The 26,874-nt window shown below is 41.0% G+C and overlaps 1 protein-coding gene across 2 annotated transcripts in view; it reads right to left on the bottom strand.

The window, feature by feature from the left end:
* The window catches only part of amot (angiomotin), a 66,914-nt gene that overhangs the window by 33,740 nt on the left and 6,300 nt on the right, over positions 1-26,874 (bottom strand). Inside the window, exons 2-5 of one of the 2 annotated variants that reach the window (XM_061961827.2) lie at positions 25,329-25,444; positions 14,445-15,409; positions 11,360-11,930; positions 5,140-5,284 (exon numbers count right to left, since the gene is read on the bottom strand). In XM_061961827.2, coding sequence (XP_061817811.1) covers positions 5,140-5,284; positions 11,360-11,930; positions 14,445-15,346 — 1,618 coding nt within the window. In that variant the 5' untranslated portion in view covers positions 15,347-15,409; positions 25,329-25,444. The remainder of the gene's footprint in view (positions 1-5,139; positions 5,285-11,359; positions 11,931-14,444; positions 15,410-25,328; positions 25,445-26,874) is intronic. The other variant, XM_061961826.2, reaches the window with a different exon arrangement.

A 26,874-nucleotide genomic window follows, 5' to 3' on the forward strand; every position in this document is an offset into this window, starting at 1 on the left:
TGCTTACCAAAATAATAAGTAATATCATATGATACTAAGGACAGTATCAGTATCAGATCGATAGTAGCGTGATGTTTTTGTTGCATTCCAGTTTTAAAGGTTTAATTTAAACTGATCACAGGTAGGGATGGGCAATATGGCTTAAAATCTATATTGCGATACTGTATATATTGTAGTCACTTGCGATAACGATATGCACATTATATTAATTGGTATGTAAATGATAATGCAACTATTTCAAAACAGTTTACAAAGGCTCTTAATTTGGCAGCTGACATGTGCGGTAACATATTACGTAATTTCAAGTTGTATTATTTTCTCAAAACTATGATTAAAGAACTTGTTAATTTACTGTTAATATCTGGTTATTTTCTTTGGTAACACAGTTCTATCAACACTTCTGTTAAAATGTATTAATCACTTATTCTTTTAATATTTGGATACTTTTCATTATTTTTAGGTGATAATACAAATTTGGGTAGTAAGTAGTTACAGAGTTACAGGGGCAGTATTGGTCATACAAAGCTGATACTGATACTTCAAATGTTCAAAATGATTGAATGATTAAATATTTGGTGAACATTATAACCACACAAAAACACTGAATGGTGGTGTAACAATATCAACTATACAATTCCCCCAGAAGTTTTGATGCACTGAACCACTGACTTGGGGTCGGTGAAGCCGGCGTATTTATAAGATGGCGCCACGTGTCCGAATCCGTGAGTTTTAGGTGTAACTGTACAAAAAAAAGCTAGCCTGAAAAGTTAGCATGCTAATATGGATGGTTGGCATACTTCCAAGATGGCGCCAAGTATCAAAAATTCAAATTTTTAGGTTTAAACATGCAAAATTAGCTAAAAAGCTACCAACAATGTTAGCATACTAATATAAGAGACGTTAGCATACCTCTAAGATGGCACTGTCACACCAAATTTCTTCCCCCTACAAAACCCCCCCACCCCCCATTTACTTCCGGGGTCATTTCCTCTTACGTCATTTCCTCTTACGTCATTGACAGCGATCGATAGAATCCAAATCTCCTGAAAATGGTGGTGTCACTGAATGGCATTTGTCTTTATCTTTCCCAGGGGACTTACAGTATGTCAAACACCAGCAGGCTTCGAAAACTTCCAGGCGGAGTGTTAGGGAAAATTTCAGGCGGAGTGTTAGGGCCTCTGCTGGGAACTTCTGCGCTACCACGGACCAGCCGCATACAGTAAAGGTATGTTCTTACTCGAAGTTAGAGTGAATCTCAGTAAATCGTGTTTGCCAACAATATCAACCTAAAACCCATCCGTCTGAAAGAAAAATTAACCCTGAAGTAGTGTTGACCCGTGGAAAACATATCAAAAATTGTTTAATTCTCTGTCAAATGTGCAGTCAGGAATATCCTCAAGTTAATTTGTCCGATTAATACAGACGTTTTGTTAACGCTATATTATAAATAAAAAAAACAAGTATCCTTCCAGCAACGGGCAGTCAAAGCCGAAGTGTTATCGATCGCTGTCAATGACGTAAAAGGAAATGACGTAAGTAAGAGGAAATGACATAAGAGGAAATGACCCCGGAAGAAAATGGGGGGGTTTGTAGGGGGAATAAATTTGGCGTGACAGCACCAAGTATCGAAAATCATGATTTTTGAGTTTAAACACACAAAATTAGTGAAAAAGATAGCCAAAAACATTAGCCTGCTATAATCGTTATGCTAATATAAGATAGGTTAGAATACCACCAACGTAGTGCCAAGTATCAAAAATCATTAACATGCTAACAACACGCTCAACACCACCCCATATTGGGAAAAAAATAAGATTTTTCTGCTGAGTGTGGCCCTGTTGTCAATGTCGTGTGCCCATTGAACGTTTAGTTACGCCACTGTACAGATATCAGACTATCTGAAGGGAGTGGCTGTCATGTGACTTCAAAGGACTTCATGTAATGGATGAACCTGCCACCATTTTAACTATGACACAGCATTTTCTGAAAAATTTCCTGCCGAACGAAATCTGATTGTGGCCAAACGCTTCAAGATATCGACTTTTCGAACACACCGAGAGCGCCTAAAGGCTTTGGGGAACGTTACATTAGAGTTTCTATAAGTGGAAAAATGGCAGAGTTTTAGCGATTTAGAACATTTTAATTTTGGTGTTTTGGGGTTTTTTAGAGCCGACATTTAACATTGGATCAATGCGAGATTTTGCTGACTTTTTGGCTATGAGGGCCAACAGAAGGGAAATGGGAAACATGACTTCCATAAAAGTGACATTTTTAGAGAGAGGACATTAGTGTGTACGTTTTCACCGAAACACATGACATTGGAATGAAAGATGTGGCCCTGAGGACAGGTTGTTCCAAATAAGAGCGTATTTTCCCGGCTTCCACCCTCTATTAAATAAAGAGTGTACGCCATCTGCTTTAATGGGGGAACCCCGATGGCGCTCGCCTCCTTCCGATGGCCATCCAGCCAAAACCAAACATTGGACGTAAATACTTTTTAAGCCAGGGTTAAAGTAGACAAGTGTGTGAACAAAACTGGATATTAAGCACCGAGCTATGTGAAAGTATGGCTGAGCTACAAGAGGAGGTAATTTTGTCCTTTTTTGCATTTGTCTCAAACAAATCATCCATTAAAAGGGTATGTGCCAATTAAATTGTCCCATTTTTTTATTCCTATATAGCGTCATCATCGTAACACGAAATGTTCCCAACTATAAATAGCACTGTCGGTGCGAGCGAGACCTTTCCTATGGTATAAGATATGTAGAGGTTCGTTGGCCGGTTCGTCTTACATTTATCACGGCAGAATAATATATGAAGAAGAACAAGAAAATTCCAGCTGAGATTTTGATGGGCCTGCCCTGAACCTATGGCCGGGGGCCGGTGGGAGCCGGCTTACTTTTAAGATGGCGCAGAGTGTCCGAATCCGTGATTTTTAAAGTGTACCTGTGCAAAATGATCTAAAGAACTAGCCTAAAAAAAGTTAGCATGCAAATATAAGCATGCTAACACTTAACATACCACGTTATGTGACTCTTAAGTATACAGTTGTAGATTTAGGGAAAAGAGTAGACATGCAACCGTTAGCATGCTAACAGTTAGAAAAATAAGGGCAAAATCAGCTGAAAAAGTTAGCATGTTAACGTTAGCATGCTAGCATGCTAACAGTTAACATGTGTCACAAACCAAGTTTTATGACGTTAAGGTGTGTAGCAGTTGAATTAAAGAAAAAAGTGTAAAATTAGCTGAAATCGTTAGCTTGCTAATGTTAGGATGCTAACAGTTAGCATGTGTCACCAAGGTTTATGACTGTAAGGTGTATGGCAGGGAAATTAGAAAAGTTAGAATGTGTCACATACCAAGTTATATGACTGTAAGGTGCATGGCAGTGGAATTACAGAAAAAAGTGTAAAATTAGCTGGAAAATTTAGCATGCTAACGTTAGAATGCTAAGTTTAAAATGCTAACAGTTAGCATGTGTTGTATACCAAGTTATATGACTTTAAGGTGTATGGCTGCGGAATTACAGAAAAAAGTATAACTTTGCTGAAAATGTTAGATTGCTAGTGTTAGCATGCTAACATTATAATGCTAACATGCTAACATTATAATGCTAGTACATGATTGGGTAAGAAGAAATACCAAAATGCAGTATTTTTTGGTGTAAACAAGGGAAGTAGCAAAACACGTAACATGCATTATGTTAACGTTAATGCACGTTAAGGTAAACGCCCTTTCACATGCTGCACAGCTTTGCATTTCAACAGGCCCATAATAAAGATTAAGTCCAAGCAATATTACTATGGGCGCAATGGGGTGGCGACTTGTCCAGGGTGTAGCCCGCCTACCGCCCGAATGCAGCTGAGATAGGCTCCAGCGTCCCCCGCGACCCCGAAAGGGATAAGCGGTAGAAAATGGATGGATGGATTGCAAACGCCCATGGGTGCTTTGCATTGCAGCAGGTCCATAATTATATTTTTAAATTACGTCCTACTCTTAACTAAGATATAAATCCTTTAGTTTTTGTCTTTCAAGTCCCCCTGTGTCCGGGGACTTACCGTATTTCAATAACAAATAGAACAAAATATTTTTTGGCATATCTTCATACGGTGTATAGTATAGCATGTTTAACTGTACCTTGTCCTCCAATGAGGATGGCACTTGTAAGACACAGTTTATTTGCCTCCATGGAGGCAAAAATTGTTGACTTTAAAGTGGCTTTGCATTTGCACTGTAGACAGAGATTAGCCGCCAGTAAGGACGCTACATTGCGTTGAGTTGAGGAGGAGGTTGTTCGCTTGTCGCTGTCAAATTTTCAGGACGCAGTTAGAATGTGTCTTTAACATGCATTGTCACGATGTAATGATAGTTTTAAAAGCCACCCTATCACGCCACCCCAACAAATTGTTAATGTGGGTTGGAACTTCAATTAACTATTAAATATCATTAATATTTCTCCGGGTATTCCGGCTTCATCCCACCTCCAAAAACATGCACCTGGGGATAGGTTGATTGGCAACACTAAATTGGCCCTAGTGTGTGAATGTGAGTGTGAATGTTGTCTGTCTATCTGTGTTGGCCCTGCGATGAGGTGGCGACTTGTCCAGGGTGTACGCCGCCTTCCGCCCAAATGCAGCTGAGATAAGCTCCAGCACCCCCCGCAACCCCAAAAGGGACAAGCGGTAGAAAATGGATGGATGGATGTTATTTGTATTTAATTTTATATGAGCAATGAGACTGAAAAAAGAAAGGAATATAAATTATATACACTTTACGTATTTATTAAACACCTTGAATAAATTCTTACCTTTGCAGCCTGTCACTGACGGATCAACTTTGGGCAGTTGATCTGCTTTGTGCACAGCTTACACAAAGTGCCTACAACGTGTTACCAGATACATTTCAGGAATTTCAGTCATTCCGCGCTGCCGAGGAATTCATTACATTAAAATTTCCAATCATAATGTTGATGATGGATTATCCTCATTAACGCTTTAATTTGAACAGCCATAGTTTTCCAAAGTAAAGGAAGATGTAAGTTTTATGAGGATTGAGAAAAACGTTGAACAGTTCATTGATTCACGCTCATGCTGTGTAAGTCAACTTCTGACCACAACTGTGTGTGTTCTGCTGTCTTACCTCGAAGATCCCTGTTAAAGTCGTGCAGCCGCCGGACCTCCAATTCTAGCTTGTTCCTCATTGTTTTCTCCAGGGCCTCCCTCTTGGAAGAAGACTTTGCGAGGGTTTCGTAAGCCTCTGACACCAGCTGTATTTCTGTTTCCAACTACCAAAAGAAATGGGTGGAATGAAGTGAAACAACACAAATGCCAACAGATTTCAAACTTATCATCTAAGACAAAAATACATAACTGACAACAATCTGACAAGTCAGAAATGGTACCAATCATTAAATGATATGAAAATAGAAATAATAGTTAATGGAGTGCTCCAATACAACTTTTTCAATTCAAATAAAATACCAATATAGGTCAATACAGATATTGACCCGATACCATATCAGTGCGAAATCATACTGCATGTTTTTATGATTTTGTAGTGTGGAATGTTAGAAAAGGTTTGTTCCAGTAAAATTACTCAGAGAACAGTGGTAGGTATGAACAACACTAACCTATTTATTATTAACCGTCTGAAATGGACGTATGCTGTCTTTAATTTGTTTTGGGCAACACCTAGTAGCCACAAGAATCCATTAGATTAAGCTCACCATGATGAGGTAAGTTGAATGATGGGGACACATTTGTACCTGGATACTTTCTAATATGCTTCTTTCTGCCTTGGAGACTTTGTATGTGTAAGTAATCAGCAACTATACTCATTTGATTCTTGCTTATATTGACAGATGTTTTGTTTTAGACTGAAATATTGTTCCATTAAGGACACATGTTACGTATGTTTAGCTTGTGTGCTTAGCTGCTAGCTCCTAGTAGCCTAAAGTCTACCATGTTCACCTTTTGTAAATGACGACTAAAATACAAAAAAATTGCTTTTTTTTGCGTAAGTAAACACGCTACAGGACTGTTTGTATCGGAGCTTTTACATGCAAGTTGATATAATTTGTTATCAACATTGGATCGGGACACTCCTAATAGTAACAAAGAAACAAATACAAAACGTATAGTACCAGTAAAGTTACTGCTCCAAAAATGTTGTCATTATCAACTTAAGTAACTACTATGTTACTTTAATGTATAAAAAAGCTAAAATATGTCAAATTACTTTGCTTTCAGTCAAACATCCATCCATTTTCTACCGCTTGTCCCTTTTGGGGTCGCGGGGGGTGCTGGAGCCTATCTCAGCTGCATTCGGGCGGAAGGCGGGGTATACCCTGGACAAGTCGCCACCTCATCACAGGGCCAACTTAAACAAGTTGAAAAACTTATTCGGGTGTTACCATTTAGTGGTCAATTGTACGGAATATGTACTGTACTGTGCAATCTACTATTAAAAAGTTTCAATCAATCAATCATAGACAGACAACATTCACACTCACATTCACACACTAGGGCCAATTTAGTGTTGTCAATCAACCTATCCCCAGGTGCATGTTTTTGGAGGTGGGAGTAAGCCGGAGTACCCGGAGGGAACCCACGCAGTCGCAGGGAGAACATGCAAACTCCACACAGAAAGATCCCAAGCCCGGGATTGAACTCAGGACTACTCAGGACCTTTGTATTGTGAGGCACATGCACTAACCCCTGTACCACCGTGCGGCCCTGCAGTCAAACAATTTTTGTTTAATCAGATTATATATTGTAGCTGGTGATCAATTATATTGCAAATATGGTGCGGATGAAGCCTAATTTGCAAGTGAGCACACCAGTCGAAGCCTCCCCACGCAGCTTGACCTGAACAACACACCCAAGGTAACATCTGCGGTTAAAGTACAGAGCATCCGGAAAGAGTTCACAGCGCTTCACATTTTTCATATTTTGTTATGTTACAACCTTATTCCAAAATTGAATAATTAATTTTTGTCTTTAAAATTTTGCAAATGTATTCAAACTAAAAAATTCACGTGTACATAAATATTCACAGCTTTTGTTGCTACACCTTTGGCAGCAATTACAGCCTCAAGTATTTTTTAATATGATGCCATTAGCTTGGCACACCTATCTTTGGGCAGTTTCGCCAATTCTTCTTTGCAGCACTTCTCAAGCTCCATCAGGTTGGAATGGGATGAATTGGTTTTCTTCCAGAATGTCTCTGTACCTTTCTGCATACATCTTAGTCTATTCAGGGAGTTGACCAAGAACCCTATGGTCACTCTGTCAGAGGTACAGCATTCCTTTGTGGAGAGAGGACCATCAATCAATCAAAGTTTACTTAGATAGCCCTTAATCACAAACGTCTCAAAGGGCTGCACAAGCCAGAAGGACATCCATCTCTGCAGCAATCTACCAATCAGGCCTGTATGGTAGAGTGGCCAGACAAAAGCTATTCCTTCATAAAAGTTTGCCAAAATTCCCCTAAAAGACTCTCAGACCATGAGAAACAAAATTCTATGGTCTGATGACACAAAAGATTGAACTCTTTGGCGTAAATGCCAGACATCCTGGATGAAAACCAACACTTTCCCTTCAACTTGATGGAGCTTGAGAAGTGCTGCAAAGAAGAATGGGTGAAACTGCCCAAAGATAGGTGTGCCAAGCTTGTGGCATCGTATTCAAAAAGACCTGAGGCTGTAATTGCTGTCAAAGGTGCATCAACAAAGTATTGAGTACATTCTGTGAATACCAGTGTGCGTGTGATTTTTTTGTTTTTAATAAATTTGCAAAAAAAATAAAATAAAATAACTTTTCACATTCTTAGATTTTTGAGGAAAAAAATAATTTGATCAAAAAGGTTCATTATGACTTCTTATTCATATACTTTTCAAATGTTCTTGTAATCAGACAATATTTTCAGTATTAAATAAAATTTTTACCTGACATGTTTCGACTGTCGAGGTTCAGGTGACAAAAATTAAATTATAGCATTTTGGAATAAGGTTATAATATAACAAAATGTGGAAAGAATTAAACGCTGTAAATACTTTCCGGATGCACTGTAAATGAGCATGTGCAGACTTAATAAATTGCGTGATTAATAAGTGTTAATACATGATTAATGCAATATTCTTTGTGATTAATCACATGCATTGAAGTGGTAACTATGAGAATGTTGGGCTCAAAATAGATACATTTTTAAATGTATAAATACATACAGCAATGTTAATAGGAAGATATGCAAAAAAAAAATAGTATGCACTCTCTCAAAATTTTAATCATCACCTCAATTCACTCTCACACTCTCTATTTTGGGTTGGTTGTATTTTTTTTTTGCACCAAGACTGAGGAAGGTTGTTTGCACTGGGTCATATAAGCAAGATGCCTTAATAAACTCATGACGTTTCGCGGGCCAAATTGAAGATGTCGACAGCCCGCACTTGGCCCGCAAGCTGTAGTTGGGACACCCCTGCTCTAGATGTTCTCAAGCTGGCTGTGGGCGTGGCATCGGGACGCACCTGAGGCTGATTGCCTCATCAGCCGCTTAAGCAGAGTGCTTGCTAATAGAAGACACCAGCTTTTTGACTCGTGTCTTCCATGCCACTCGCAGACATCACAGCGTTCCCGTTGCTATCTTTAGAGATCAACTTTTCTGGCACTCATTTGGACTTCTGTTATCCTTCCGGCACGTCCCCTGCGTAAGGTGCCTCTTTACCTTGACTCTCATGGTTTATTAAGTATTTTTTGTGTCTTGTTTTTATGGTACTTGTTTTTATGTACCATCTATCTTCGTTCGTTTGCTACCTTAGTTGTTATCATACTGTTGCTTGGAGACTATGAAAATACTTTGTAAAGACGCACTTCTACCAGAACCTAACACAGACATTGTATTTAATGCTTTTTAACGCCATTTGAAGCCTTATTTTTGCAGAATCAATGTAATAATTTTCAGTGTTTTTTAATGACCCGCGGATACCTGATTAGCTCAGATTTATTTAGGTTTAAATGTCAGATTATTAGGTGTGTAACTGCCCGACATCAGCATGTATTACCTGTAAATGCTTACATTTATTCAAAGGTGAATGCTATTGACAGTGTAACAATATCAACACCATTTTTAAACTACTTTGTTACTCTAATTGTTTTACATACAGTTGTTTGGGCAAAACAAAGTCAATATTACACAATAACTAAACAAAATCAAATCTTCAAACGACTGCTAATTTCAGTCAGGTCCTTGTGTGTCCAGGGAATTATTACTAGAGTTTGTAAACATTATCAAAAAAGATATTTTGAGAGAATAAAAATATCGATGTAATCGATCATATACCAACAATACACTTGGTATTGACACCAGCAATTTATGGATTGTTCTGCCCTCCTCTTACGTGTTGTGTACTGACTCTGACAATGCTGACACACCAAGAGTTGTTGTTATGGAGACACCCTTAAAAAAACTAAAGTGCTACATCTAAAGGGGATACCCCAAATAAATTGAATTCAAATTATATCATTCTCTCTATAACTCTAATTAATCTACTTGTTAATTTCCTGTTAACAATTGCTTACTTTTTGCTGTAACACGCTCCCATCAACACTTCTTAAACTTTACTAAGCACTTGATTCTTAATAATAATAATAATAACTTGGATTTATATAGCGCTTTTCTAAGTACCCAAAGTCGCTTTACATGTAGAACCCATCATTCGTTCACACCTGGTGGTGGTAAGCTACTTTCATAGCCACAGCTGCCCTGGGGTAGACTGACGGAAGCGTGGCTGCAATTTGCAAACAACACCAATTCTTGGTGTTGTTTCAAGCTAGTTCCGCTTAGGTATTAGCATGCCTGCTCCTGGCTTGCTCTCGAAGTGTAAAATGTCTAGCCTCGTCCTCCAGTGATGAGAGTACTTAATATACTAAGAAAGGCAGTTTATTTGCCGCCGTTGAGGTGATTATTATTAACTTAGGGGAGCATCTCCACACTGTATATAGAGACACATCATTAGCTGCTAGTCAGTTATCAGCCGGGCCCTAAAAATAAATAAAGTTTCAGACAGAGGACATCTGCGTTTGTGAACAGCATTAAAAGGCATTAATCAGCAATGGCGATCACATACTTTTTCATGGAAATCTGTTGATACTGATCGGTGGTAGATCGATTGGCACATCCTTACTCCTAGTTGGTAATCATTTTTCTAGAGATATCAGGGACTATTTTTGCCTATTTTAAATGATTGGCCCAATCGATCTTTATCGCAGCTCAGTCCCTGGGTTTACAGGCTAAAGATTGTACTCACATGAAAGATTCCTTCAAAAAGGATGGACGCACAGGGAGACACGATTAATTTTCCATAACCCTTGTTTCAATGTAAAGTAGATGTTGATACTATCGATACCTAGTGTAGTATAAATATATGAACGATACTAAAGTGATTATATCAATATTTATATTTTTCTTCTTCTTACAAAATACTCCTTTTTTGGTAAGGTATGTTATTGTTCAATGAGTAAGTAGGATACAGGAAGGCTTTGAGGGCAAAACCCAAATTATTCAAATGGAGCCAATTGTCACGTCTGGGTCGCATATTTATGCGATGGTCGTTTCCCCAAGATGCGGATAGACGTCCGGAAGCAGTGTGCAGGTGAGAGAGATTATCTATTTCCAAAAACCAAGCAAGAATACAAAAACAGAAAAGAGTGCCAATTGCACAGGATGCTATGGTAAAGGCTTAACCAAAGACTAGCAAAAAACAGGAGAAAGAAGTAAGGATAACCAACATAACTATTGTGTGTAGCAAACAAAACAGCCAGGCAGGAATAAATAGCTCTCTGATTAGTGACCGGGAGCAGGTGAGCGTCCCGACCACAAATCAGAGGCAGCTGACAATAATCAGCACCCATGGCAACAATGACAACAAACCCGGGTGCAGACACAGAACTAAATCAACAACTAAGGAAATACTAAACTTAAACAAAACATGATGCGGGCAACGGATCATGACACCAATAGTAGTTTTTGCTTGTGTTTGGTTATTGTGCATGAGCTAGTTTATTTTGTTTAAAAATTATGTATTGGCATTCAATACCATACATCATCTGACTTACAACAATACTAGAACATTCTACATGCTTTGTAACTGAGCTGCTGTGTGGAACAATTTCCCTTGTGGATCAATAAAGTTTGTCTAAGTCTAAGTCTAAGTGTACTTGCTATACAACATTTTTAGTTCTAGAATCTATTGTCAAAGTATCGGAACTGAACTCAAAATTGAACTGGAGGCCAAAAGTGTCTATCGAGTTTGGAAGCCAAAAATTCCCTCCATATTTCACAACAAAAAGTGTTTTAATGTTACCTTGTGCAGCTTGATGACTTTCTCACGGCAGGCCTCCATTTCCTGCCTCAGAGTTCTGTTCTCTTCGGTGAGCACATCCACCCTCTGTTGAGCTTGTGTCATCATCGCAAATGACTCTCCCTGCAGGTTTGAGTAAGAATGCAGATGGGGGAAATGTCCAGGGGGAACAAAGGGCTGACCCTGGGGAGGGAGAGGCCCTTGGAAATGCTGCAGTTGATATGGATGATTTTGTTGCTGTTTGTTGTAACTCCGTGGTGTGGAGCTGTAGGGGCTGTTGGGGAAACCATGACATCTTTGTGGTGTTGGGTTCATAGACAGGGGGGTGAAAGGCTCCCCTACCTGATGGGAAACAAAACCCTGTAGATTGCGAAGCCCCATTCGGGGCAAGGTCTGACCCTGACTGTGTGGATGTTGGTGCAGGAAAGAAGGGTGAGAGGAGTGAGAAACACTGGGAACGCTACAGAAAGTAGAAGACTGGGCGCGGGACAAAGAGCCAACAGAAGTGACAGAAGAGGTGGGGCTGTGCTGGTGAAGGGATTTCTGGAACGTGCCTGAACCATCCTTACTGGATCTGAGGAGAGTAGAACACAAATGTTTTATTAACACAGCTTTCCCAAACAGTTGGTCAATCTTCAGAATTCTTCTTCAAAACACTTGCAAATAAAAGTTCTGGCGCTCGCGTTATCTCCAAAAATGTACGGACGCCTACGTGGTCACACAATTTTGTTTACCACAACACTTTACGGCACTACAAGTCACACTGTTGTTGGCTCATTGTGGTTAATTCTAGAGCTGCAACAATTAGCCCTTAATCGCAAGTGTCTCAATGGGCTTTACATACTCTCAATAACACCACCTGATCTAAGCTCACATCCAAGTGAGAAACAACACAAAAGACCACAGCTTGGTAAAAATAATACATTTTGAAAAGGGATCACAGATGTAGGGACCCTCCTTCCAGGGTGATTGGCTGCAATGGAATAATTATTTAATTGTTAAATTATTAGATAATTCTGGGAGCCCAGTCCATCGGGAAGCTAACAGATAGTCATAGGGGGATATTCTCATATATACAATACAAATGATATATATTTGGCCGACGATAAATTGTATTACTATTGTCATAACGTGATAATGCATGTTGACACAGTCTAGATGTTTCCTGCAAATTTCACAGCGACATTGTAGCATTCTCGCTAGCAAGCTAGCGGCTTACTAAACCTCCACTCCATGGCAACCAATAAGGTAAGTTTATTACAAGTATCACTGGAGGATGAGGATTAGCTAAACATGCTACACTTCACACCATAAGAGGATACAAGAAGCCATACAGTCTAGAACGGACGAAGCATGTCTGCGATGTGGACGTACTGTAATAGAAATAAAGTCGTTGATAGCGGTCTACAAAATGTGCAATGTGCAAATATTAAGAGGACAGTGGCGTTCTTTCAAGGATAGAAAGTCCAGCTGGAGCAGAAATATGGCCTTAATAGTCATCTGAGGTTAATAGCTAATGTTGTATTTGGGTCAATAGCATTTATAACTATTTCTGCTCCTTTTCCTTCTCAATTTATTTCAATACTGTATAAATTATTTGTATTTAATAATGAGTTACTAAAACTAAAACAAAAAAGGAAATGATACCACCATATATAAGGTTGAGGAGATTGTCACATTCCATGTTGGCCCACTTTGGGCACGCCTACACTCTTATTAATATAATTGTTAAATTTGTTTACAAAAATGGTAATTGAAAACCGAATCGTACGAAAACTGTGGTATCACTGTCTTTCATTTTCTTGCTCTTCACAAAAAAAAAACTTTTCACCAACTGTTAAAGAGTTCTTGTCTAAGGCAAATCGGCCCAGGATTCAACACAGGGCTATTCAACAGACAGCCTGGGGACCAAATCTTACCCTGGAATGACACTATTCTGGGCGCTGAGTTCAGTTCAAAACGTAGGAGATAAACATTTTTGCAGCAAATTCCAAAAAACCCTAGAGTGCTTGTGTTGAATGGGGGTACTTAGACCACTGTAAACACATTGGCAGATTTTTGCGTTTACATTTTAACCTTGCTAGTAGGGTTCGGCGATATAGACAATATATGATATAAATGATAAGAATTTGTCCAATGATATAGTTTTTAATACTATAATCATATCATAATGTATGTTGGTTAAGCCTTCTTGCTGTGTCCTGCAAATTTGACAGCAACAAGCGAACAAACGTGTCCTTAATACACTGTCGAGTCCTCTCGAACGTCGCTAACATCCCTACGCAGTGTTCTAAATACTCCTAAAATACTAATCCTCGCCTCTATGGCAGAAAATAATCTATGTGTTTTACAAGAATGATCACTGCAGTACGATGAACAGCTAAATATGTTAGGAGGATATGCCAACTGGTAAACGCTAAGCAGGAGCTCTTGATTGTAAACAGCGGTGGGCAGATCTATACAAATAGCGAAGTAAAGATACCAAGTATAGTATCAAGTCAGGTATCAGGTTGATACTGAAGTGGTTAGACTGATTATTAACTTGTAATTTACACTCAGGTGTTCCTTAAAGCACCCCTTTATGTCCTCTCCTTTTTGGCAGTTATCTAACTAAGGTGTTGTTGTACCTTGTTTACTTCATATGCAACTATTTAAGTCAAACGAGTGGTGTTCCTCAAGGTCCCATTTTAGGGCCCTCTATTTATTATCATTTGGGCTATTCAACTGGTGGCCCTTGAGTTCAGTTAAAAAAAGCTTGTGAGAGACTAACATTTTTGCAGAAGGTCAGAGCGCCCCTGTAACTCTAACAAAATAAATAGACAAAAATCAAATGCCTCCTGTAGAGGACACTAGTTTTTCGAGTATACAAAATAAGACGAATAGTGCAGGGCCTCAGCTTCATGGAAATGTGGCCTCCAAAACAATTCAGTTGAATATCCCTGATTTAAGAAGTTAAACACACACAGGATATTCATTTCTGTGATTTTAAAAAGGATTTCAACTGCAAATGAGCATCTTTCAAATCCATAATGACTAAACAGCATTTGTTTCTTTGCTTAATATATCTCATCTATAGTATTTCTCTTACCTAAATGAGCCATACTCTGGTGGGGGCTGATATCGGACATGGGGCACTTCCCTGGACTGTTCCTGATAAAAAGGACCTCCAGTCTCTTGCTGCATAGTCGGTAAGTTCATTCCTTTAAAGGGGTAGTCTGGAGGTGGGCCCCGATGCTGGGGCTTGTAGTAATCACCTGGCTGCCCTGCAGGGGACAGCTGGGTGGACAGTGAAGAGCTGATGACAGGAGCATGTGCCTTAACACCACTCGTGGCCAAGGAAAGCTGCATTAGTCGTTCGCTTAGAGATCGAACGTGACCTTGTTTTAGGTCCTTCAGTCCATCATCTTGGAGAACCTTAACTGCCCCGTTAACACGCTGCACGGTGGGCCGACCTTCTGTGCGCATTTTGGCATCCGTTACCCCAGTGACATAGAAGGCAGCTCCCCCTGAGGTTGGGAGTGAGGCCTGCTGGGACTGGTTGCTCTGTTGCTGAAGCTGAGGAGGTGGGCCATGACCACGGAAATATTGTGACTGAACCTTTGCTTCCTCGTAAGTAGGCAGTTCCTCCAAATTTAGGCACAGACCCTGGGTAGTTGAACCACATCCACTGCTTCCACCTGCACCAGTTATTGAACCAACTCCCCCTCCGTTGCTTCCACAACCTCCTACTACTCTGGACCCCAACTTCTCCAAGCTGTCTGTCTGTAGCTCTTGTCCCTGGGGCTCCTGCCGGGCAATGTGGGGGGTCATGGAATGGTCTTCGGATGGACCACCCTGCCCGTGCCCTCCACATCCAGGTCCTGCTCCTACCTGCTGTTGCTGCATCACAAAACTCCGATTCATCTGCTCCTGCAGGAGACGTTGCAGGACGGTACTATTGCCGCCTCCTGCGCTGCTGCTGTTCGGTGATTCTTCTGCTGCGGTCCTCATCGACCCTTTGCACGGACTACCTGATTAAAAAGGAATCCAAGCTCCTCCCAGTGCCTTTACTTCCTAAAAACAAAGGGTGAACAATATTGAGAAACATAAGAACACAGTGTGAAGTATGGAGGACATCTGTCATTTTCAGGTGTGCACTGTAAATATTGTACAGAGCAGATAACATTAAAGGGGACCTATGATGATTTTTATCCACATCGAAAACACTTATTTGTGGGTTAAATCAGTGTTTATAACTATAGGGCCAGGGCACATTGTTGGGCCGTGAGAGGCCCCTCGAGGGCGTCAAAAAATATCTGTTTCTCTGCTGTGGTCCGCATGGTCCCCATACTCAGTTATAATACACTTTTCCACCACTTATGGCAGTAATGACAATCTCAAACAAATAGAAGAAGTCTTCAGCTTAAGTCATAGAGAAGTTTCTTAAGCGCAAAAATTATGATTTAAGTGATGAAGCTATATTTTAATTTGCACTTAAATTTCATGACAGTTGTATTAAGAAAAATATTCATTAATAATGTAGTGTATTTATATTAGCACTACATAATTCCATCCATCCATCCATTTCCTACCGCTTATTCCCTTCGGGGCTGCGGGGGGCGCTGGAGCCTATCTCAGCTACAATCGGGCGGGAGGCAGGGTACACCCTGGACAAGTAGCCACCTCATCGCAGAGCCAACACAGATAGACAGACAACATTCACACTCACATTCACACACTAGGGCCAATATAAATGTATTTTTCATCAGTTATTTATAAGTCCCTTTTTCCATGCAGTATATTTCGTGATTACTTTTTTCCCCCCTAATTAGTCTGACCTAAGCCTAAGGTTTGTGTAAATTGATAATAACATTTGTGATTAACCTATGGTTTTATATCATTTGACAAGGTTGTTAACCTGTTAAACCATAAGTAGGTTATTATATGTATTAATTATTGAATACGATTAGAATCAAGGGTAAGATCACTAATTCAGTGTTACTATTTGAGTATGTTAAACAAGTTGAAAAACGTATTCGGGTGTTACCATTTAGTGGTCAATTGTACGGAATATGTACTGTACTGTGCAATCTACTAATAAAAGTTTCAATCAATCAATCAAAGTGGGCCCTCGGCCCCTCTGCAGTGGAAAAGTTGCGTTCCGAGGTCAAAAAGGTTAAGAGCACATGGTCTAGACCAGGGGTCGGCAACCCAAAATGTTGAAAGAGCCATATTGGACCAAAAATACAAAAACAAATCTGTCTAGAGCTGCAAAAAATTAAAAGCCATATTACATACAGATAGTGTGTCATGGGATATAAATTGAATTAAGATGACTTAAAGGAAACTAAATGACCTCAAATATAGCTACAAATGAGGCATAATGATGCAATATGTACATATAGCTAGCCTAAATAGCATGTTAGCATCGATTAGCTTGCAGTCATGCGGTGACCAAATATGCCTGATTAGCACTCCACACAAGTCAATAACATCAACAAAACTCACCTTTGTGCATTCATGCACAACGTTAAAAGTCTGGTGGACAAAATGAGACAGAAAAAGAAGTGGCATAAAACACGTCCTAGAAAGTCGGAGAAAGTTATACATGTAAACAAACTACGGTGAGTTCAAGGACCGCCAAAATTAGTAGGACAAAACGGTGCTCGCCAAATACTCGAATCAGTGAAGCATGTTTAATATAAACAGTGTGCTTTATAACAATTAGGGAGGTTTGTGTCATGTTTGTCCTCCTACAGAAACCATATTAAAACAAAAAAATATATATATTTTTTTCCCCTCATCTTTTTCCATTTTTCACACATTTTTGAAAAAGCTCCAGAGAGCCACTAGGGCGGCGCTAAAGAGCCGCGGGTTCCCGACCCCTGGTCTAGACAATACGTGTTTGACATGCTTTGCTGTAAACTCTTTTTTTTGTCCTATCCAGCCACTCAGGCAAATCATATTGTTGATGTAGATGCCCATATCTGCTGTACAAATTTACTTTACAAAAGAGAGGTGTGGAATACTTCTCTTGTAGAGTGGCTGTGCCAGCAACTTGAGGGTTCCAGGTTCGATCCCCACTTCCGCCATCCTAGTCACAGCTGTTGTGTCCTTGGGTAAGATATTTTACCCACCTACTCTCAGTGCCACCCACACTGGTTTAAATGTAACTTAGATAATGGGTTTCACTATGTAAAGCACTTTGAGTCACTATAGGAAAAGCGCTATATAAATATATTTCACTTCACTTGCTGCCTTATTTGTATTTGACTTTATTAAATGGATTTATTTATTGTTTGGCGGAGCCGAACCGGAGGAGGAGGGGATCGAAAAAAAGAAAAAAAGAAAGAGTGGTAAATTGCGTGGACAAGAGGGGGATAAGACAGAGAGGTGTTTTCTGGAGGCTTTGCCAGATAGATATTGGGTTTCACAATGTAAAGCACGTTGAGTCACTAGAAAAAAGCGCTATATAAATATAATTCTCTCACACACTCACACACACACACACACACACACACACACACACACACACACACACACACACACACACACACACACACACACACACACACACACGCACACACACACACACACACACACACACACACACACACACACACACACACACACACACACACACAAATCAAACACCGACTAAACCATGTATTGGAAATGTGCACTGTTTGAATGTATATCTTGAAGTTGTCACCACTTTTTTTTCCAGAAATGGTCGAAAATAAACTTCATAAACATTATATAGATTCACATGGTCACAACATTAGGTACACCGGCTTACTCTCTGATCGATTCAGACTTTGCATTTAAAAAAAAAAGCTTCTTTTATGTTGCATGTTGGTGTTTTTATGGTCATGCCACGATTAGATGATTGGACTTTGTCCAACCTTTTTGTGTGCAGACCACATCTAAGAAAGATTGAGTCTAAGTAAGTGCTTCCACCTCACAGTGACGTCACAACGTAGCCATCTGCAAAACCCGACGAACAGAGGTGTGCTGCGTTTAATGTTTTGGCATTGTTTAACATGAGTATCCAACATTGAAAAAACATTTTAGGTCTGCATACTACAAAACCCTAAACCAGTGAAGTTGGCATGTTGTGTAAATCGTAAATAAAAACAGAATACTATGATTTGCAAATCATTTCCAACTTATATTCAATTGAATACACTGCAAAGACAATATACTTAATGTTTGAACTGAGAAACTTTATTTTTTTTTTGCAAATAATCATTAACTTAGAATTTAATGGCAGCAACACATAGCAAAAAAGTTGGCACAGGGGCATTTTTACCACTGTGTTACATTGCCTTTCCCTTTAACAACACTCAGTAAATGTTTGGGAACCAAGGAGACCAACTTTTGAAACTTTTCAGGTGGAATTCTTTCCCATTCTTGCTTGATGAACAGCTTAAGTTGTTCAACAGTCCGGGGTCTCCGTTGTCGTATTTTACGCTTCTTAATGCGTCACACAATTTCAATGGGAAACAGGTCTGGACTACAGGCAGGCCAGTCTAGTACCCGCACTCTTTTACTACGAAGTCACGCTGTTGTAACATGTGCAGAATGTGGCTTGGCATTGTCTTGCTGAAATGAAAAATTAAAAAGAAGTTGCTTGGATGGCAACATATGTTGCTCCAAAACCTGTATGTACCTTTCAGCATTAATGGCGCCTTCACAGATGTGTAAGTTACCCATGCCTTGGGCACTAATACACCCCCATACCATCTCAGATGCTGGCTTTTGAACTTTGCGCCTATAACTGTCCGGATGATTCTTTTCCTTAGCGGTCCGGAGGACACAAGATCCACAGTTTCCAAAAACAATTTGAAATGTGGACTCGTCAGACCACAGAACACTTTTCCACTTTACATCAGTCCATCTTAGATGAGCTCGGGCTCAGCAAAGCCGGCGGCGTTTCTGGGTTTTGTTGACAAATGGCTTTCGCTTTGCATAGTAGAGTTTTTAACTTCCACTTACAGATGTAGCGACAAACTGTAGTTACTGACAGTGTTTTTCTGAAGTGTTCCTGAGCCCATGTGGTGATATCCTCTACACACTGATGTCGTTTTTTTGATGCAGTACCGCCTGAGGGATTAAAGGTCACGGCATTCCCGCTTACGTGCAGTGATTTCTCCAGATTCTTTGAAATTTTTTATGATATTACGGACCGTAGAATCCCTAAATTCCTTGCAATAGCTCGTTGAGAAATTGTTCTTAAACTGTTCGACAATTTGCTCACGCATTTGTTTACAAAGTAGTGACCCTCGCGCCATCCTTGTTTGTGAATGACTGAGCATTTAACGGAAGCTGCTTTTATACCTAACCATTGCACCCACATGTTCCCAATTAGCCTGTTCACCTGTGGGATGTTCCAAATAAGCATTTGATGAGCATTCCTCAACTTTCTCAGTCTTTCTTGCCACTTGTGCCAGCTTTTTTGAAACATGTTGCAGGCATCAAATTCCAAATGAGCTAATATTTGCAAAAAAATAACAAAGTTTACCAGTTCGAACGTTAATTATCTTGTCTTTGCAGTGTATTCAATTGAATATAGGTTGAAAAGGATTAGCAAAAAATTGTATTCTGTTTTTATTTACACAACATGCCAACTTCACTGGTTTTGGGTTTTGTATATACTGTATACTCTTATCATCCCTATGCCCATACCCTGCCATCCTTACCCCTATTGTCAACAAATAAAATATTGAGTGGAATCACAGCCTGAAGACACTTGACAATCAAAAACCGTGGCGAGAAGGATACGGATTTGGAAAAACCCAGTGAAGCGTTGCCTATTAGCAAAGACTGAAGGAGACTTCATCTGGAGGCCTGTAGAAGAAAGTCTGTCATTTAAGGAAGCTTGCACCAAGATGGATGAACTCAAGCCTCTTGAAGAAGTGAAGCAAGAGCGGACGGTAGTTAAAATACTTTTTTAACGTCTCACTAACAACATTATGAGGACCCACATGAAGATGTCTGCAAGGGAGTTACAAGAGAACTACAAACAGCTCACAGTAGGATGCTCCAAAGTTATGGAGGCAAATGAATAATTGGAGGTCGCTTACATGGAAGAGTGTGAGGTAGCAGTTGCAGAAAGCGCACCAGAGCTGAGCGCACAACAGAAAGCCTGCATAATAAAAACAGAGTTGAAAGAAATGAAACTCCCAGTTCGAGAGACACTCTGGGCTTATATGGGGAAAAATAGCTGTCCCTGGCTCTACAAATGGCAGAAGCAGATTCCAGAAATGTGTTTCCCACCAAAAGGGGCATATGATTTTAAGCTGACCCACTTGGAAAAGTTGGTACAAAAAGCCAAAAAGTACACCAAGACTTGAAACGCTGTGCCCTGCCTGCTGAAAAAAAATGTGATTATCTGCTAAAGGAACTTCAGATCAGCCTTCCTTAACTGGTGGCTAATCAGGGCTCCCTCATCAGAACAAGTTTGACTGAACAAAGGCCTGTCACAGCCCAAAATCCCAGCTCAAGTCGCAGCCATAAAGTTCAAGGCCACAGCCTTACCAAAGTTGCAAATCTGATCTTTTTATGTAGTTGTTCACATTACAAAAAAATGTGTCCAGACTCCAATATGAATGCAAAGTGAACCGAATACAGACCTAAGGTCACACGTCCTGCAGTGTTTACGGAAGTAAACATGCTTCAATTGTAGTCGTCTTACTACTGGCACATTTGCAGCAATTTTAGGGATTCTGTGCAATCAAAGTCAACATTTTCTGAACCGCGGAGAAGATTATGAAAGAAGATGTCTCCCGCAGTTTTGGGGACATTTGCCTCGATGTCTGCTCTGAAGAGCGTGTTGGCGATCAGTGGTGGAACATTGATTGAAGTGAGTTCCTAAAACATTGTTTTCACCTGTTTCTGATCATTTGTCAACTATTTATTTTGTATCCGTCTATTTTGGTGTATAATGATGACGCTTATGATAAGTGTCATCATTATTCGCCATTATGCAACCGGAGTGTGGGAGAGTTCCCAATGGAGTCGCATTATAACACTCTCTGATTGAATTGTAATATAACACTCATAAAAATAATGTATATAATATTTCTGACAGAAAAATAAATTCCATACCGTATGATAAACAAAGCACACTAGTACAGCTTTGCAGCATAGGTGTTCTACTTAAACTTAATTGATGTTGTTTAACAGCCTTAGTGTTATTTTAGAGTAGTATTTTGGGGGCTCTTGAAGACTGGATGCACTAACAGACTCATAGTCAAAAAGATAGTTTTGTGGGTGTATTTTATCTTCACTTTTATCGTTTTCACCATAAATAGCAGGTTATTGTGATAGTTCATATCACCCATCCCTACTGGTCAGGTGTGGCCTGAGAGCCTTGAATTTAGTGTAATAACAGGAAACTAACTATATTGCTTTTCAACCATTTTGATTTATTCAGTATTTCTGTGTAATTCTAATACAGTAACAACACGTTGTAAGCCAAAAAATCTTGCAAGTGCAAACATTCTGAAAAAAATAGGTTGTGCACAGACAACAAACTTTGGGTGAACATCCAGATCCTGTTCTCCAGGCAAGAATGTTAATTTCCACCAGAACCTCTCTTTTCAGGTCAACTCTCTAGTGCTATGCAAGTTCCTGACCGGTTCCCCTTCTTAAAGAGAAGAACCACCACCCCCGGTCTGCCAAATCCAGAGGTACCGTCCCCGATGTCCACGTAATGTTGCAGAGCCTTGTCAACCAAGACAGCCTCACAGCATCCAGAGCCTTAAGGAACTCCAGGAGGATTTCATCACCCCCTGGGGCCTTGCCACCAAGGAGCATTTTAACAACCTCGGCAAACTAAGCCCCACAAATCGAAGAGCCCACCACAGATTCCCCAGGCACTGCTTCCTCATAGGAAGACGTGTAGGTGGGATTGAGGAGGTCTTCGAAGTGTTCCCTCCGCTGATCTACAACATCCTGAGTCGAGGTCAGCAGCACACCATCCTCACCATAAACGGTTTTGACAGTGCACTGCTTCTCCATCCTGAGGCGGCGGATGGTTGTCCAGAATCGCTTCAAAGCCGTTTGGAAGTCGTTTTCCATGACTTCCTTGAACGCTTCCCATGTCCGAGTTTTTGCCTTTTTGACCGCCAAAGCCGCACACCGCTTGGCCTGTTGGTACCTGCCTGCTATCTCCGGAGTCCCATGAGCCAAAAGGACCCGATAGGACTCTTTCTTCAGCTTGACGGCATCCCTCAAGGGTTCTGGGATAACCGCCATGACAGGCACCAACCACCTTGCGGCCACAGCTCCGATCGACCGCCTCTTCAATAGAGGTACGGAATATAGTTCACCTCGGACTCAATCTCCAAGCTTGTGACATGTTCAAAGTTTTTCCGGAGGTGGGAATTGACCCTCACAATGCGTTTGGGCCTGCCAGGTCTGTCCAGCATCCTCCTCCACCATCGGAGCCAACTCACCACCAGGTGGTAATCGGTAGAAAGCTTTGCCTCTCTCTTCACCCGAGTGTCCAAAACATGAGACCGCAAATCAGATGACACAACTACAAAGTCCATCATGGCACTGCGGCCTTGGGTGTCCTGGTGCCAAGTGCACATATGGACACCCTTATTTTTGAACATTGTGTTTGTTATGGACAATCTGTGATGAGCACTAAAGTCCAATAACAAAACACCACTCGGGTTCAGATCCGGGAGGCCGTTCCTCCAAATCACGCCTCTCCAGGTTTCACTGTCATTGCCAATATGAGCGTTAAAGTCACACAGCAGAACAAGGGAATCACCTGAGGGAGCACTCTCCAGTACTCCCTCTAGGGAATCCAAAAAGGGTGAGTAATCTGAGCTGCTGTTTGGTGCGTAAGCACAAACAACAGTCAGGACCCGTCCCTCCACCCGAAGGCGGAGGGAATCTCCCCTCTCGTCTAACGGGTTGAACTCCAACGTACAGGCTTTGACCCAGGGGGAAACAAAAATTGCCACCCCAGCCCGTCTCCTCTCACTGCTTGCAACGACAGAGTGGAAGAGACAATTGAGCCTCTATCGAGAGAATTGGTTCCAGAGCCCTTGCTGTGCGTCAAAGTGATTTTGACTATATCTAGTCAGAACTTCTCCACGTGCACCAGTTCATGCTGCTTTCCCCTCAGCGAGGTGACATTCCACGTCCCAAGAGCTAGCTTATGTATGAGAGTATCGGACGCCAAGGGTCCTGCCTTCAGCTCACACTGCACCCGACCTCTATGCCCCCTCCAATGAGTCGTGAGCCCATTGGAGGGGGGACCCATGTTGCCTCTTCGGGCTGTGCCACCCGGCACTCGCCATCGAGCCCCACCTCCGGGTCTGGCTCCAGAGAGTGGCCCCGGTGACTTGTGTCCAGGCGAGGGAAATCTTAGTCTTCGTTTCTTCTTCTTCATAAAAGGTCTTCGACCATTGCACCTTCAATATTTACATTTTGTATTTATTGCATTACCTTCCAGTTTTCATATTCATCACACTTTCTGTATTCGTTTGTTCATAGTACTTTTTATGGACTGTGTATCTGTTTTTAGTGTTTATTTTGTCTTTGTTTGTGCTGTGCACAGTAGCTGAAGGAGTAACTCCCCCCTAAATATTGTACAAAGTACAAAGTACAAAGACAATAAAGGTGAATCTGAATCTCCATTATCCATCAATCCATCCATTTTCTACCGCTTGTCCCTTTCGGGGTTGCAACAAATAAAATATTGAGTGGAATTCACTCAAGTTGAAGTCTTTCTTTTTTGTGGGAAGCTACATAGCCTGCAGACACTTGACAATTGTGTTGACATTTTCTTTCCTTTCTGCCTTGACAGTTAAATGGATTATAATCAGAGGAAGGTCAAATCCATCCATCCATTTTCTACCGCTTGTCCCTTTTTGGCTGGGGGGGTGCTGGAGCCTAACTCAGCTGCATTCGAGCGGAAGGCGGGGTACACCCTGGACAAGTCGCCACCTCATCGCAGCCCAACACAGATAGACAGACAACATTCACACTCACATTCACACACTAGGGCAAATTTAGTGTTGGCAATCAACCTATCCCCAGGTGCATGTTTTTGGAGGTGGGAGGAAGCCGGAGTACCCGGAGGGCACGGGGAGAACATGCAAACTTTAAAATAAAAATGTATACATGTAATATATTTTTCTCCTGGTCCTTATTTTTGATAGGTCATAAAAAATATCAATGATTATCGATATTGACCGATACAAAAACCTTATATTGTGATACAGTTTTTAGCCATATCGCCCAGCCCTACTCAGACTATATTCCAAGTCAAAATCTATATTCGTTGCATCCCTAAACCCAAGTCCTTAGCTTAATCACATTAACATTGTTTCTTGTGTGGTTAATAACCACGTTAAATGCACATATATTGCCTTTTTTCAAAATTAAACCACAGTAACCCTGTGATCAGGGTCGGCCGCTGGCATAAACACTATGTGGTTGTTTAGGGCCGCAACATTTAAGGGGGCCACATGATTATGGCGACCAGTCACTTCAGTAGCTGATCATCAACGTGGTAGTCATGCTCTGCAAATATTTGCTGGTTCTATCTTGATAGGCTAAATCGCTTCATGGATACAATTATAATTTGTTTCTGAAAAACATTTTTTTCAGCGGCGAGTAAAAATGTTCTTTGTCATAGTTTTAGTTTGGTCTAGCAGCATCGTGGCCGCGTCCTCACAAAAGCCAATACAGATTACTAATTTAGCATCGCTTCGAACACCGTCCTTGTGATATATTTACGACTATTTCTAAAACGACTTTATTATTCAAGTTTATTTTGTAGCTGAACCTTAACTGTAAAGATATGGTTAAAGAGCATTTTCCTTTTTTGTAGTTTTTGCTCATTTAGTGTGTTTCGTTTAATTTTTAATTAATGTCAAAATGTCATATAGCAATTTTGAATGTGCTTCTCTGCGGTAGGGGTTTAAAAACTTGTCGTTCCATTTTGAATATCAACCTATTTTTTTACCTTTTCATATACATTTTGGACATTGTCCCTCTCGGGGTCGCTGGAGCCAATCTCAGCTGCATTCGGGCGGAAGGCGGGGTACACCCTGGAAAAGTCGCCACCTCATCACAGGGCCCCTATTGAAAATATTAGAGTAAATTGAATTGTAGTTGTCAATGAAGTATTTTTGTTTATCCATCCAATTTCTCCACATCGAGAGGAGCCAGATGAGGTGGTTCGGGCATCTGGTCAGGATGCCACCCAAACGCCTCCCTAGGGAGGTGTTTAGGGCACGTCCGACCGGTAGGAGGCCGCGGGGAAGACCCGGACACGTTGGGAAGACTATATATCCCGGCTGGCCTGGGAGCGCCTCGGGATCCCCGGGAGGAGCTGGACGAAGTGGCTGGGGAGAGGGAAGTCTGGGCTTCCCTGCTTAGGCTGCTGCCCCCGCGACCCGACCTCGGATAAGCGGAAGAAGATGGATGGATGGATGGATGGCATCCAATTTCTACCGCTAGTCCCTCTCGGGGTCGCGGGGGTGCTGGAGCCTGTCTCAGCTGCATTCGGGCGAAAGGCGGGGTACACCCTGGACAAGTCGCCCCCTTATCGCAGCTTTTTGTTTATTGGTCAAATGTAATCATACAAACCTTTAGATTATTTTTAAAATATTAATAACACATACATTTATAATAACTTAATATAGACATACCTGAACTGCATTTTTGTTGGTTATGTCTTTTATGCACATATGCATATAGAAATAGTGGACTCATTTAAATACCTGGGTGTTCGCTTCAACAACAAACTGGACGGGACTCACAATTTAAACGCTGTGTACAACAGTACAGAGTACAAAGTCGCCTACACTTCTTGATGAGACTAAAAGTAAAGTACTTAAAGTACCAATGATTGTCACACACACACTAGGTGTGGTGAAATTAACATCTGCATTTGACCCATCCCCTTGTTCACCCCCTGGGAGGTGAGGGGAGCAGTGAGCTGCGCCCGGGAATCATTTTGGTGATTTAACCCCCAATTCCAACCCTTGATGCCAAGCAGGGAGGTAATGGGTCCCATTTTTATAGTCTTTGGTATGACTCGGCCGGGGTTTGAACTCACGACCTACCAATCTCAGGGTGGACACTCTAACCCCAAGGCCACTAAGCAGGTAAGGTCCTTTGGGGTGTGCGGGTCACCTTCTACAACACTGTGGTGGCTTCTGCAGTGTTCTATGCTGTCGTTTGCTGGGGTGGAGGAAGCACGGTCAGAGACAGGAACAGACTTAATAAACTGATAATGAGAGCTGACTCCATCCTATGCTGCCTACTGGACAGCATTGAGGAGTTGGCATAATGATGTACACTACGAACATACTTAACACATGCACGCACATTGGCTTTGTGTGTTGTTAGCTAAGAAAAGTGATTTGGATAGCTAACGCTAGCCATCATTGAACATATATTCTATCATGACTGGAAATTGTTACCATATTTTCCGGACTATAAGGCGCATTTAAAATCCTTTTTTTCCTCAAAACTGGACAGTGCGCCTTATAACCCAGTGCGCC

This window comes from Nerophis lumbriciformis, linkage group LG09 (assembly GCF_033978685.3).
Source record: "Nerophis lumbriciformis linkage group LG09, RoL_Nlum_v2.1, whole genome shotgun sequence".
In the NCBI taxonomy this organism is placed as follows: Eukaryota; Metazoa; Chordata; class Actinopteri; order Syngnathiformes; family Syngnathidae; genus Nerophis; species Nerophis lumbriciformis.